Source organism: Stegodyphus dumicola, chromosome 4 (assembly GCF_044657685.1).
Source record: "Stegodyphus dumicola isolate Sdum_Otavi_A_Nest chromosome 4, ASM4465768v1".
NCBI classification, from domain to species: domain Eukaryota; kingdom Metazoa; phylum Arthropoda; class Arachnida; order Araneae; family Eresidae; genus Stegodyphus; species Stegodyphus dumicola.
The window spans coordinates 90007543-90023193 of NC_140771.1; the positions used below are offsets into that span (position 1 = coordinate 90007543).

A 15651-nucleotide genomic window follows, 5' to 3' on the forward strand; every position below is an offset into this window, starting at 1 on the left:
ATTTTTTACTTTCTTGCTATTTTGCCTCAAAAGACAAAGTTTATGAGACAAAATACTTTGTGTGAATAAATTCAAGTATTGTTCTTTTGTGTTGGATGCTATTTTATGTCTCTAAAAAAGAAAAAAAAATGTATTCATGTTCATCCAAAATGAATAAATATTTAAAAAAGCCATTTTTATATAATGTGACAGTATTTATTTATAGTTTATCAGTGAAAATGTTTGAACAGGTTAATTGGAAATAAATGTATTACTTAAAACATGTAAGCAAAGTGTTTAATTTGATGTTGTGTTATTATTTCATGTATTGGGCTGCCAGATTATTCTCTTTGTCACTGCATTGTTTCTGTACTGTGAATGATCCAAAAAAACTGAGAACAGCAGTATCCATTGCTAACCGTGTACTTTTATGATTAGTTGAAGGAGCTAATTATGATTATTTATATGATAATATGCCATTAGATACTTGTGACTTAAATCGTTGAATCATCTTCCTGTATTAATTTAATCTGTATTAAATCTCCATATTTCTGAAGAAAATGCAGCACTTTCTTTTCTGTCATACTACAAACTCACCCATTCCATTATAATTCTTTACAAGAGAAAAAAATGGGTGATGGAAATTGACACCCGTATGTTTACCTGGAGCGTGATATAAATATGTTTTGGTGAAGTCATGGGTTGCCTATTTAGGTGACATAGTTTGTTGTGCCTTCTGAATGCATTTGAGGGAGTATAGATAATTAAAAAGACCTAACCCCCCCCCAAAAATATTATTAAGTTTTGACATTATTTTGTGGTATTTTATTCATACAATAAAGTATTCATACAATAAAGTGGTATTTTATTCATACATAAATTTCTGTAAGTATTAATGTATTTGATATTTTTTGCCAGTTACTGCCATACATTTGGGTCCACCAGCGGATGAGCTGTAAAGTCACTGAGCACTAGTAGATCGATCCAGGATTCAAATTCTGGTTAATGATCTGGCTGAATGGCCGTTTTTGTGTTTTCCCCTGTGTTTAGTGAGTTTATGAGTCAGTTTCCCGTAGAAATTCCTCCGTGAAGGCTTCCTTCTGTTTAGGCAGTTAGCTCTTAAATGCTTTGCCATAATCAAAATTAACCTAAATGTGTCTGTCATCCATTTCTTTAATTACTTAAATTAGATACTAAAATTTTTAGTCATGAATGCTGTGTTTTGCAATCTTGTAATTCATTTTAATTTGGCAATTTTTACTTTAAAGTTTTTTATTTTGGAATGAATAAAAAATTAGTGCCTAAGGTCGGGATTAGGTTAAATTATTGGAATACAGTAAAACACTGGAGCTATTTGTCTAGAAAGAAAGATGCCTTTGTGGAGGACTTTCCAAGGCAAATTAACTTGTATTCACATAATACCCACACAGACAGCTTTTCCATGTAGCCTTGAATTGGGGCATAATATCAATAATAAAATGCCTGTATGATTCATTGTGTGTTGATAATTAGGGTATTAATTTTTAGTATTTGATTTAGTTTATATTTTATCATATAAAAAAACTATGTAATAAAAATTTTAATTTTTTAAGTATTTATTTTTTTTTTTTTTTTTTTTTTTTTTTTTTTTTTTTTTTGTACTTTACCATTATAGCAAGGTGTAGAAATTTGTTTGTTTTAAACTTAATGAAGATGTTTGTTCTTATTAGTTTTATGAATTATTTTCTTTAATGTAGAAAGATATTAACTCATATTTCTATTTTCAGTTTGAAGAGCCATTTATAAAATCCATCCAAGAAAAAATCAATATTTTAACTACAGCTGTGTTTTCTTATTCTGTGACTAATGTTAATATGTCCTTTTTACAAGATGCTATTTATGAACTTTTAAGAGCTCGACGTATTTTATGTGGTGCTTATGTATATGGCTATTACTTAGAAGATAATGGCTATAACAAAACTATATTTGAATATTTACAGGTAAGAAAGTCCTGCATATTTTATGCTAAAGTGCAACGTATTCATTTCCATATTTCTCACTCTCATGTATACCCTTGGTTATTACAACATATAATGTATACATTTTTTATTTACTGTAGAAATGTACATTGTTAGTACTGAAAGTTGTTAGTGACTTTGAAAAGCAGAATATAATGGCATTAGTGTGTTTATTCATGTAGACATCCTTTATCCCCTTCCATTAGAATTTTATACTTGATATAGTTTTCTCTTCTCAATTATCAGGAAATAAAATGAATAAAAATAAGGGGAAGGAATATGGTATATGTTGCAATAGCCTTAGTACCTTTTTAATAAATTACACTGTTTTTTAAAAAAGCCATGCATCCAGAAAAATTTTTGATTGAGATAAAACTTGATACAAGAAATAAAGGGATGAAGAATGGATGACAAGCAATTTTTTTGCATATCAAATTTTAGTCAAGAGCCATTATGTATTATGATGTGTAGTTGTCTGTGGTGGCAGTGCATGAATATATTTTTGATGTTTTATATGAATGTCAAATGCTGAGGTGCAGAATTTTTTGCTAGATATTCTAAAAATGTTGAGCAGATTCATACATATTGTGAGAAGAATGTAATTGTCCAATACATGTGTAATTGGGAAAAGATCTGGAGATCTTGCATGTTGTGTGAGAGAGATGGGGCACTACATTAATATTATTTGAAGATATTTATTGTATGCAAGAATTGTATTGAAACATGGTCCCTGACAGAATAACAGCACTAATAATATGATAAATTACGGAGTGTTGTTGGTACATTGTTGGGCTTGAAGTGCTGCAAAACATTGTTAAAGGTATCTGATTGTCACAAGCAGTGGCTTCCTATATAGTAATCTAAGATATGATGGATGCATACTCTTCCACAGTGATGTGGAGTGGGTAGTGTTCACCATGCTTTTTCCACATGCAAATTTCCTGCCTGTCTAAGAAAAATTAAACCTCTTTTTATTACTGAATATGACTCCAGTCTGATACATTCCAAATTTTTTTGTCATGATAGCAGAGGAAGTATTGCTATTCATGTCTGTAAGTTAGTGATAAATATTATAACATAAACCTATCATTCTGCTAAGAATTGTTTCAGTTTCCTTTAAAAATAGTTGCAGTAGTCTTGCGGTAGTTTTAATTTACTTTAGTCCAAAGATAAAAATGAATTATGTTTTGTTTTTCTGGTAAGATATTTATTCTAGTTTTATTTCACATAATTTATCCCCGATGAATATGTTTTTGAGTGCTATTATAACCCTTTTCAATAAGACAAAATAACATAAGTGTTTGATTTATTGTAACATTTTTAGAGTGACTTAGAAGAAGCAACGGAGAAACTTTCAGATGCTGTAGCTCGCACATATTTACAAACTCCACAAAGTAAAATTGTACAGATGATATCGCATGTAAAAAGAAAAAGACTTGATCTCCTTACTTCTGTCCACAAAGGTTTAATACCACCAGAAACTCCTCCAAGCATGAGAAAATCACGTAAACGACGATTACCAGGATTGATGGGAATGGATCCAGTTGATGATGTAAGTATATAGCAGTAGTTCCTAAAGTTTTCCGGGTCACGATGCCTTTTTTAATTGAAATTTTTACATGCCACCTTACCCTAAGTATGTATAATCATAAGTAAAGCATAAAAATAAATGAAACTGACATATATTCATTATTTACAATTTTTTTAAACTTTAAGTTAATGATTAAAATGATGGATGAGCCTACACATCACTGCACAATATCTCAAACCGTGGAATTAAACTGGACAGGGCCAACCTTTTCTATGTTGACTTTTGCTCTGTACTTCCTTTTTATAGTAACGACTGATGAAAAATGAGCTTCACATAAACACAATGTAGAAAGTGGAATTTAAATCCGCTGAGTTTTATCATATAGAAAGGAATATTCATCTTATATTCAAACCCAAAATTCTGTCAATTAAAGTCTGCCGAATTTTGCTTTCAAACTATTATTGCATGATAACTCAATAAGATTCCCTTCTTTCTCAGCAGTAAATTCAGACAGAGCACTTGTCTTAAATGGATCTTGATCCATGCAAATCTGTCAACATTTTCATTTTGAAGGTATTTTTTAAATCGGATAATTAGCTGCGATAAGGGTCCTTCAAACATGGTTTTTATATCTTATCTTTTTATACAATCAATTTTCTTCTCCGGAGTGTTAATTTTTTAAAGCTTTTTTTTTTTTTTTTTTTTTTTTTTTTTTTTTTTTTTGTGTGTGTGTGTGTTGTTTCTTGCTGTTGCTGTTGTTGACTTCAAAAGTTGATGTTTTTTCCCTGCAAAGAGAGCTTAAGGGAGTTCATCTCTTCAAAAATGTTGCATAAATATGACAGTTTTATTAAAAAATAAGCATCAGCAAAATATTCTGCATTTTTGCTTCCTTCCTATTTAAAGAAAATAAAAATTTCTTCCTGCATTTCAAAGGGACATGATGAAATATTACCACGAGAAAGCCATCAGGTACTGCTATAGAACAAGAAGGATGAATGTTTGGCTACCATATCCTCACACAGCTTTTTAAAAAACCTTTCTTTCAATAGATGAGACTTTATAAAATTTATCACATTTCAGTACACCTTCTAACACCAGATTCAATACCGGACTCGGATGTTTTAATGGAAGTGTTTCTGTATGGATAATGTAATGGGTCCACAGTGTATATCATGATTTGCTTTGAATAAGCACCTGTAATTCTCCATAGCAGCCAGACATGAAGCGAGTTTAGTGAAAATAATGCACTTAACCCAATTCAAATAATTTTCAGACATGAATGCATCAAGAATCTCGAACAGGTCCTGAGATTTTGCTTCTGCAGTGATATTTTTACAAAACATGTCTTCTTTAAATATTATTGTAGTCATATATTAAACTTACTTAAATATTATTACTTAAATATTATTGTAGTCAAACCATACAAAGCATATCAAATGTGCATCCTTACTATGATCCTTAGCCTCATCTAGCTGTAATCCATATTCCACCTCTTTAATTTTTCAGTTAATTGATCATTGATATCCTCCGCCATATGTTGTATCTTCTGACTGATTGTGTTATTGGACGAAGGCACATTTAAAAGCAGCGTCCCAGCTGACTCACTAACGATGATGTTCACCATATCTAATGTAGTCGGTAGAATAAGTTCTGCAATGGTATGAGGCTTCTTACATTTCACGATTCTGTGAGCCATCTTTCACGCCAATTGTCTTGCATAGCTGCCAGCAAGAAATGCACTCATTTCCCGTCCAGCACACTAGTGTGCCAGAGTGTTTTCTCGTTTGCTCCCGGTTGTCACATAGTTGTGTTAGTGTCTTTGAACATTTAAAAACTATAACGTTTGCCACAAGATGGCATTTCATGTCCATAGGTTTTGAGATACATATAGATTTGACCTACTCGAAATAAGAGAAACATGACTCACTTGGGGGGGGAGAAGCATAATGCAAACAGACTGGGGATTTTCTGTTTAACTTGTGATAAAAAACATTTGCATTTCTGATACTCCTCCGAATTCTTTTTGTTTGTTTGTTTGCTATCTTTTTCTCTTTTTTTTTTTTTGTAGGGTCATTTAGGATTACTATGTGAAGTTGTGTTTATGTTTTGCCTTGCATCAGATATATTTTGGGTTCTTCCTTTTTTTATTTTAGAAAACCTTGACTCCAGTTTATTATGCCGAGAAAATGTTATTTATCAGAGAAACTATATACTTACATAGTAAATGAGTCAATTAATGACATGGATTAGTGTGATGATTCATTTCTAAAGGGATACTTCTAGTGATTCTAAAAAATGCATTTGTCAGAGATTGAACTCATTGATATCCTCCGCCATATGTCTGCTTGCCTTCCATTTCCCGTGAAAGGTTTTGTTACTTCTTGTAAATAGTCTTCCTCGTACTTTTTTTTAATTAATTTTGATGTGTATTAATGTGTTTCGTCAGTTGAAACTTCAGAATTATTTCAATAGCTCATCCAAAAATTATTTTTAAAGTAAGCAGTTTTATTAATATATTTTCATGTAAAGTAAAAGAAAAGAATATTAAATGCTAATTTTAATATACATGATAGCTTAAGTAATAATCTGAAGTGGTACCAAAATTATGATGTTGTGACTTGAACTTTTTTTTTATGATTTTTTTTTCTAAAGTTAGGCTTTGCCACTCAAAACCCCTGTCCTGTGGGAACATTCCTTTTGCTCTCCTCCATCCCAAGGGAACATCTTAAACAAAGGTGTGCCATTCTGAAAGGGTGAAGATGCTAGCAAAGCATTGTTCGGTATTGATGGAGTCTTAAAAAGTGTATACTTTTGTTGTCTCAGTTATTTTAACTTCTTAGCAAAAAAATCACAAGGTTTGCCAATCATGCTGTTGTAATTAGCTTCTAAATAGTGCTTCAATTAACTTGGAATCATAACTCCACTCTCAAAGCTTCCATATACAGTACACATTATGGTCTTCCTTCACCATTCATTTCTGGTAATATAAAACCAGACTCTAAATAACTGTCATTGTATTTCCGATATTTTAATTTTTTTTCAGTCGTGTCACCGGTTGAAGACATATTTTCTTTATCTGCTCTATTATGTTACTGTTAAAAAATCAGTCAATCATCAAAGATACAAGAGCAAAAAATCACAAAACTATTAATTAAAGACCACAAACAAGAAGTAATATAACACTATACTACATGAACTAATTTATATCACTTTTTATTTATATGAAGCGCTGGGTTTAATTTTACTAGACTTGGATTATACACCAATTGACCGAATCAAGCCAGTGATGCTTGCATATATGCTTTTCACAAGATCCTTCAGAACAGTTCAAATGTGTTGGAAATGGTCTACACACATCGACATGTTTATATTACAGGTCAACCTAAGTTGAGAACGCTGGATGTAATAAAAAGTGTATGTGTCGACAGTGGAATATAATTCTACATTTGTAGATAAAAAAATTACTATAAAAATTACAGTGTGAAATATCAATATTATTGAGCAAAGAGAATGGAATGAAAAGTACACGTGAAATGATAGATTAGGTTGCATCCAGTTTTTTATTTAAAAATTTGCTAATATGTCAATCATTCAATGATCTTAGGAAGACATCCACTTTTTTTTGCATTATTTGGAAACTTGCAAATTCCAGCAGTCTTGACCTGACTCCACGCTTGAAGAGAAATGCAATTTAAAGCATGCATTCATTCACAGACCAGGAGGAGAAGAAAGCAACAGTTCTGGCATCAGCTTCATCTTTGACATATGTATACAATTTCAAAACCTCATAAGACTGGACTAGTTATGCAGTTCTGCTAAGATTATCATCATGAATGTTTCTGTCAAATTTTCGAGCATATTCCTAATAATTCCGGTAATGAAACTGTTACATTTTCTGCCGATGATCAAGCATAAAGAAATATTAGCGAAGTTAAAATAGGGAGCGAGGGGCAAATGCACATTACGCTCAAAATCTGAACTTCAAATAATGGAAAGCAACCACTGAACGGATTTTTATACCCTCTGGTAGTACCAAGTGCGAGGAGGTAACGCCATCTATCGGCAAAAATAATTGAATTAAGACAGTAGAATTTTAAAGGCATTAGGAAGGACTGGATTGGACTTCAAATCATTAACTAAACTCTCTAAATCTTTGTGAATGTGAAAAGCCTCAAGAAAATCCAATTCGCCTATGGAAGAAGCCTTTTGGATGATTTTTGCAGACCCAAAATCAAAATTATGGTTAAAAGTCCAGCTATGATACGCTATTGAAGACTTGTTAATTTCCCCTTTTTTGACATAAGATTCATGTTCCTTGATACGAAACTTCAACGCTCTTTTTGTTTGGCCAATATATCTTAAACCACACTGACATGATATACTATAAATTCCCCAAGAATTCAAGACAGAAACGCAATCTTTTAGAATCGAAGGGTGAATTTTATTAATAGGGGAGAAACCGACTTGAAAATTGAATTTCTGGAGAATCCGTGCAATTTTATAGCTAACAGAAGGATAAAATGGAAGCACGACAAGGTCATTGATATTATTTCTAACAGTGGAATGTCTTCTTTGATGGGAATCTGAAAATTTTTTGACGGCTTTATCAATAATCACGGGAGAAAATCCACGGTCAATCGCAACTGCTCTCAAATAATTAAGTTCATTGTTAAGCAAAGATTCAGAGGAACAAACTTTTAGCGCGCGGAAAACATAATAGTAAAAAGAAGCCATTTTTTGCTTAACAGGGTGGCATGACTTGGCATGGGATGGTAAACAAACTGCAAAGGGTTTACGGTACACAGTGGTGCTAAAATCGGTTTCATTGCGGATTATAAGAATATCGAGGAAGGGGAGGGAATTGTTGGATTCAATTTCAAGAGTGAATTGGATGGCTGGATCAATTGAATTCATAATCCTCCTTATAACCGTCAGAAAGTGCGAAAGTGTCGTCAACATACCGAATCCAAAGACGAAAAGATAATTTATCAAATAATTTCATCTCAAAATAGTGCATATAAATATCAGCAAGTACCGGACTGAGAGGATTACCCATAGCCAATCCTTCAACTTGACGAAAATATGTATTTTGGAAAACAAAGTGGGTTTGACTTAGAGAAACTTTAGTAAGCGAAACCAACTCATTAATTTCAGTATGTGTGAAGTGAAATTCCCGAAGCCTAGTTTCAAGACAATTTAGTGCTCCTTCGACCGGAACATTAGTAAACAATGATTTGACATCAAATGAAACCATAATGGAACGAAGTGGGGAAATATTTTTAAGTTTATCAATGACTTCAACAGAATTTTTTACAGTGTGAATATTGTTATCAAGTAGAGGAGAAAATCTGGAAACTAAATATTTGGCCAAAGGATATGAAGCAGTACCTATGTTGGAAACAATTGTTCGAAAAGGAATACCGGTTTTGTGGACTTTTGGAAGAGCATAAAGTCTAGCGCAATTAGTAATAGGCGGAATAAGTGATTTCTTCAACTGAGTTGGCAGAATGTGGGAAGATTTAATAGCACTTTTTACTTTCATGAGGTCCGAAGTTGAAGGATCTTTAGGGATCGAGCAGTATGGGCCTTCATTTATCAATTTAGAGACTCCAGTAATATATGTGTGTTTGTCCATAACAACGATCTGTCCGCCCTTATCAGCTTTAGAGATAATGATATTAGTATCAGAATGAATTTCACGTAAGATCTCATTTTCCTTTTTGGTAAGATTAGAACCCAAAGATTTATTGTTAAAATTGACGTTGTGAGTAATTAGGTGGCGGATTGTATCCTTCTACATTTCCGAAATTTTGGAGAATTTAAAGCCTTTCTCTATAGGGGCGATGATTTGAGGAATTGAAGGTTTAGATGTCTTTGAAAAGTTGAAATTATATTTTAATACTTTTAACTGATCCTCCGAAAGATTCCTATTGGAGATATTAACGATGGAGTTAACGTTTACAGTGGGAAGATCAGCTAGATAATTGGGACTATCCGACTGGTGTGTGAGTTTTTGGAATTTACAAATGAGCACATTTTTATGCCGTTGACAAACGGTATCGGTTCTAGACCAGGATGTATGTTCAAATGAGGAAAAATTTTCAGTGGAATTAGCAATTTCCGCCTATTACTAATTGCGCTAGACTTTATGCTCTTCCAAAAGTCCACAAAACCGGTATTCCTTTTCGACCAATTGTTTCCAACATAGGTACTGCTTCATATCCTTTGGCCAAATATTTAGTGTCCAGATTTTCTCCTCTACTTGATAACAATATTCACACTGTAAAAAAATTTTGTTGAAGTCATTGATAAACTTTAAAATATTTCCCCACTTCGTTCCATTATGGTTTCATTTGATGTCAAATCATTGTTTACTAATGTTCCGGTCGAAGGAGCACTAAATTGTCTTGAAACTAGGCTTCGGGAATTTCACTTCACACATACTGAAATTAATGAGTTGGTTTCGCTTACTAAAGTTTAAGTCAAACCCACTTTGTTTTCCAAAATGCATATTTTCGTCAAGTTGAAGGATTGGCTATGGGTAATCCTCTCAGTCCGGTACTTGCTGACATTTATATGCACTATTTTGAGATGAAATTATTTGATAAATTATCTTTTCGTCTTTGGATTCGGTATGTTGACGACACTTTCGCACTTTTTGACGGTTATAAAGAGGATTTATCCGAGATTCTATCTATTATGAATTCAATTGATCCAGCCATCCAATTCACTCTTGAAATTGAATCCAACAATTCCCTCCCCTTCCTCGATATTCTTATAATCCGCAATGAAACCGATTTTAGCACCACTGTGTACCGTAAACCCTTTGCAGTTTGTTTACCATCCCATGCCAAGTCATGCCACCCTGTTAAGCAAAAAATGGCTTCTTTTTACTATTATGTTTTCCGCGCGCTAAAAGTTTGTTCCTCTGAATCTTTGCTTAACAATGAACTTAATTATTTGAGAGCAGTTGCGATTGACCGTGGATTTTCTCCCGTGATTATTGATAAAGCCGTCAAAAAATTTTCAGATTCCCATCAAAGAAGACATTCCACTGTTAGAAATAATATCAATGACCTTGTCGTGCTTCCATTTTATCCTTCTGTTAGCTATAAAATTGCACGGATTCTCCAGAAATTCAATTTTCAAGTCGGTTTCTCCCCTATTAATAAAATTCACCCTTCGATTCTAAAAGATTGCGTTTCTGTCTTGAATTCTTGGGGAATTTATAGTATATCATGTCAGTGTGGTTTAAGATATATTGGCCAAACAAAAAGAGCGTTGAAGTTTCGTATCAAGGAACATGAATCTTATGTCAAAAAAGGGGAAATTAACAAGTCTTCAATAGCGTATCATAGCTGGACTTTTAACCATAATTTTGATTTTGGGTCTGCAAAAATCATCCAAAAGGCTTCTTCCATAGGCGAATTGGATTTTCTTGAGGCTTTTCACATTCACAAAGATTTAGAGAGTTTAGTTAGTGATTTGAAGTCCAATCCAGTCCTTCCTAATGCCTTTAAAATTCTACTGTCTTAATTCAATTATTTTTGCCGATAGATGGCGTTACCTCCTCGCACTTGGTACTACCAGAGGGTATAAAAATCCGTTCAGTGGTTGCTTTCCATTATTTGAAGTTCAGATTTTGAGCGTAATGTGCATTTGCCCCTCGCTCCCTATTTTAACTTCGTTAATATTTCTTTATGCTTGATCAGACAGCCTGGCTCAGTAAAAGTAGGCGGCCAGTGCAACTCTGATTAAAAATCTAGTGATAACCACGTGCAGTGCTGATAAGCACACGTGTTTCTGTGATTCATATTTTCTTCTTTCTATGTATTTCTTTCTCCTGATGAGGAGGGACCTTTAGCTGCCCTTGAAATCGATTGAGTGTTTCATTATACCTACGCTAAATATAAGGTTGTTTTTTACGATTTTGAATGCATTTACCTGTTTATACAGGGTGTCCCAAAAGTCTGAATATTTTAAAAATTCATAAAAATTGAGGAAATTGGTGGAATTGAATGCAAGTTGCAAAAACAGTTATTTATGTGAAAGGGGATTTGTTTTGGTAAAAAAGGAGAAGTAGTTAAAATTTTCGTCGATAGGGGCCATCGTACAAGAGCAGATCACAAATATCAAAGAAAATTACTTTTATTTGCATGCAGGCAAATGTTTACGAGTATATCACTCTTATTCTGTGTGTCCACCATCACCACAAATTACAGTTTGCAAACGTGTTACAACACCGTTAACTGTAGGATACAGCATATTCAAATAGATGCAGGAAATTCCTTGATGAACGGTGTCCTTTAACTATACCAAAGAAGATGGGCTATTGTGGTACACTCTAGACGTGACATAACCCCAAAGCAAAAAATGCTATCGAGTGCAATTTAACGATGTTTTTGCGTGATATCTGTACGTACGGACAGAATAAAAGACTCGTTTCCTCCAAAAAATTATAAAATTGCTTTAAAATTAATTCTGAAGAGAAGTTTTCGTCGTGTCTGGACGAACGTATGTACGTACGTGCGTACATACGTATCTCGCATAACTCAAAAACGAGTAGCCTCAGAATGTTGAAATTTTGTATATACGACTGTGCGGCATAGGACAAGCAGTATATAGGACTGTGCGGTTGAAATTTTGTATAAAGGACTGTGCAGTATATAAGACTGTGCGGCATGTAGATGTGCACCTCGTATTTTGGTTGCAATCAGCCGCACCAAAAATTATATAAATATATTTATATATATATCCACTCTGTTACCCGGCTCAGTGATCTCAGTTTCTTTACTCGTATATGTTTGTAAATTGCACATTTTTTGCTTTAAAAATGATTGAATTATGTTGTTCTTATCTTCCGGTTAAGGTTTTTATGCCTTTAGTAAATCTGTACGCAATATGTTTAGAATTATCAACAATTTTAAAGTTGTTTAAGTGCCACTAAGCCTTTTTTTTTATGGCGGCCATTGATTGTTTACATTTGAAACAGCAGACTAGTGGATTTGTTGCCAATCTAGAGAAACTTAGCTTCGCAACAACAAAGATAACTTATTGTGAGTTAAATCATGCTTAATCCTTTCTGGAATTTTTTCGAGGAAATAAGTGTTTAAGATTTCCTTCATAATTTTTAATATAGATATTTTGAGTTTTTATGTATTTTTGCCTTCTCGCGAAGTTAAAACTGAATTAATTGAATGAGAAATACACAATCGTCTGTGAAAAACTGTTTCTTTTTTGTTTTGTTTGCTTAATTTCTTTTATACATCATTCTAGCTTTATTATAGTATTTGAATAGAACATGTGGCAACAATTAGATAATTCTATTCTTTAAATGATATAAATTTTGTGCATTATGATTTATAATATAACGGAATATAATACTGTTAAGTGAATCTAGCGCCAGAGTGTCGCTATGGTAAACAAATACTATAGTGAATTTTAAAGAATGCATTTATTCTATTGTGGTTTATGCACTGTTGCCAAAGTAGATTTAATTCAATCCAATAAGTTTAAATGAAATGCAAGAAAAAAATGCGTATAATTTAATATTCTGTACAAAGAAGTCATGTGGTGTACACATCAGATTTTTTGATTTTGTGTTTTAGTGAGAAAGTTTGATTCCTTTTCATGTTTCATATTTTTGGGTATTCTTATCTATCTAGGAATATTCAAAAATAAAATAGTTTAGAATAGTCATTAGACGAAATTCTAACGACTATTCTAGACTAAATGGCAAAGTTATATTCTAAACTAAATTCAACTACAAGTTTTGACTTTTAGTGGTATTTGAATTAATATTTACTTATAACAATCTTTAAAATCTTTTTAATTTGGTTATTTCCCCTTTCTGTCCTAAATAGCAATATGTTAACCCATTAACCACCAAAAGTATAAGAAATGATTCTTTTCTCATGAAAATAATAACAAATATTAAATTAAGCATTTATAACATGAATTTACATTGAAAATAAAAAAAAATGCTCTTACCTGTGGAAAAAGGCGAGTGTTGCGTTCGCGCAACATCAGCGGAACAAGACTACGGATGTTTAGTGAATAGGATTGTACTCGTGCGATGTTCCTTTGAGTGAAGCACTGGATTACTTTTTAGCTGTATAACATTTTATAAATCTAGAAATCACTTTACTTGTAATTCATTTAATATTAAAATATACATTATATTTGTTTTACAAATACAGATTATTTCAATTGAAAAATTCAAGCATGAAAAGCTTCACTACAAACATGATGTAAAGCTACATTATATACTTTGCATGCATAAACAGTCTGGCTATGGCACTCTTTACTACGAAGTCTTTTGTTAGCGTCGGACTTTACAACAAAATAGCTATCATCTCCATGCAATGGTTTTTGAATGCTGAATTTACTAGCTCTTCCTGTTGCTGATCTAGACTGGTGTGCAAAAATTAAGGACGAGATGGTTTTTTTCAATATAACTTTGTACAAAAGCTTTCCAAATCAACACATTTAATACCGTAAGATCCCCAATACGTAAGGACATGAGTAATGTAAGCAACACTTACTAAAAGAGAAATCAGATGGATAAAAAGAAGCTTTATTGAAAAAGTAGCATGGGGAACAATGCGACTGAAGGCTGAAACATCCCTGTGATAGGTGTCCAGCAAGAAACATCCGGTCTTTAATAGGGGATATGATCGCCCCTGACTGCTAGGCAGGTTTCACAGCGTCTGCCCATGCTGAGAATGAGGGTGTCAATGAGTTGTTGAAGCATTGCTGCCCATTCGTCTTGCAGCGCCAATCGAAGCTCCGGAATCGTTACTGGTGGTAAGGTACGAGCTGCCAAGCGTCTGCCTAGAAAATCCCATACATGCTCGATGGGATTGAGATCCGGAGATCGTGCCGGCCAATCCATACGTTCAATATCCTCACTCTCTAAGAGCTGTTCGGCAGCTACTGTGCGATGACATGGTGCATTGTCGTCCATGAAAAGGAACTGCGGACCCATATCGCCTCTAAAAAGATGCACATATGGAAGAAGAATCTCGTTACAATAATGGATCCCGTTGACTGAACCTGCGTCAAAGATGTGAAGATTTGTACGACTACCAAGCATAATGCCTCCCCAAACGAGAACACCGCCACCTCCATACCTGTCCCTTTCAATGATGTTCGAGGGATGATTGCGGCTTCCCCGCTCTCTCCAGATGAGTATGCGATGAGAATTGCTACTCAGACTGAATCTGCTCTCATCTGTAAAGAGTACTCGTCCCCATTCATTGTCTCTCCAATTCCGGTGTTCCCGGCACCACAGAGAACGCCTGCTCCGATGGGCAGGCGTTAGAGGTACACACCGTACAGGGCGTCGTGCAAACAGACCACCACCGTGCAGTCTTCTGGCCATGGTAAAACGCGATATCAGTCGTCCAGTCACCTGTGTCGTGTGTCTAGCGATTTCTCCCGCTGTCTGCCGCCTGTTTCTTCTGGCCTGTAAGGCAATATACCGGTCATCTGCGGGTGTGGTTCCTCGTGGACAACCCCCGGATAGCTGTTCCTGTAGTTTGAAATTATCTCCAAAGTCGTGAAACGATGCTGTGAGCAATTCTGAACTCTTCAGCCACACTTGTCACACTGCGGCCTTCCTCCAACTTCCCAATGATTCGACCTCGGGTAAAAGCATCCAGATATCGTCTAACAGATTGATTATTCGCCATTTCTAGCTGAGGCAGCAACTCGGTGTGATTTTAACTGCTATACGGTGTGCAATCTCTTTGCCAGAAATACTGATCTTACACCGACAACATGCTTTATACTACTCAGACACTTCCCCATTACGTCTACCTGCATATCTGTGCATGTGCTACCGTACATCACCTTACTTAATCTCCTGATTGGTCTTTTTGTCCACTCTGCCTCTTCATTCAGCTGATATGCTAATTTTTCGACTTCATCCTTAATTTTTGCACATTTGTGTATTTCTGGCTAATTCTACAATCTCAATAGGAGTTTGCAAAGGGAATAATGCAATCTTGTGCCTGAAATCTAAAAGAGACTTTTTATTTCCAGTAGTAGAATGTCGTGATATTTAGTAAGTTTAGATACGGTCTCACCTTATGTAATTTATCAGTATTGTCAATTTGACTATAATCAGCTAAAGGAAAATTT

General features: G+C 34.1%; 1 protein-coding gene across 8 annotated transcripts in view; it reads left to right on the top strand.

The window, feature by feature from the left end:
• LOC118203782 (ankyrin repeat and IBR domain-containing protein 1-like) overlaps positions 1-15651 on the top strand; it is a 253441-nt gene that overhangs the window by 171127 nt on the left and 66663 nt on the right. For all 8 annotated transcript variants that reach the window (XR_015040715.1, XR_015040716.1, XM_085815207.1 and 5 more), the window contains 2 exons: positions 1746-1958; positions 3301-3528. Coding sequence is in view for 6 of the 8 variants with exons in the window: in XM_085815207.1 (XP_085671333.1) it covers positions 1746-1958; positions 3301-3528 (441 nt within the window). In the remaining 2 variants the exon portion in view is untranslated. The remainder of the gene's footprint in view (positions 1-1745; positions 1959-3300; positions 3529-15651) is intronic.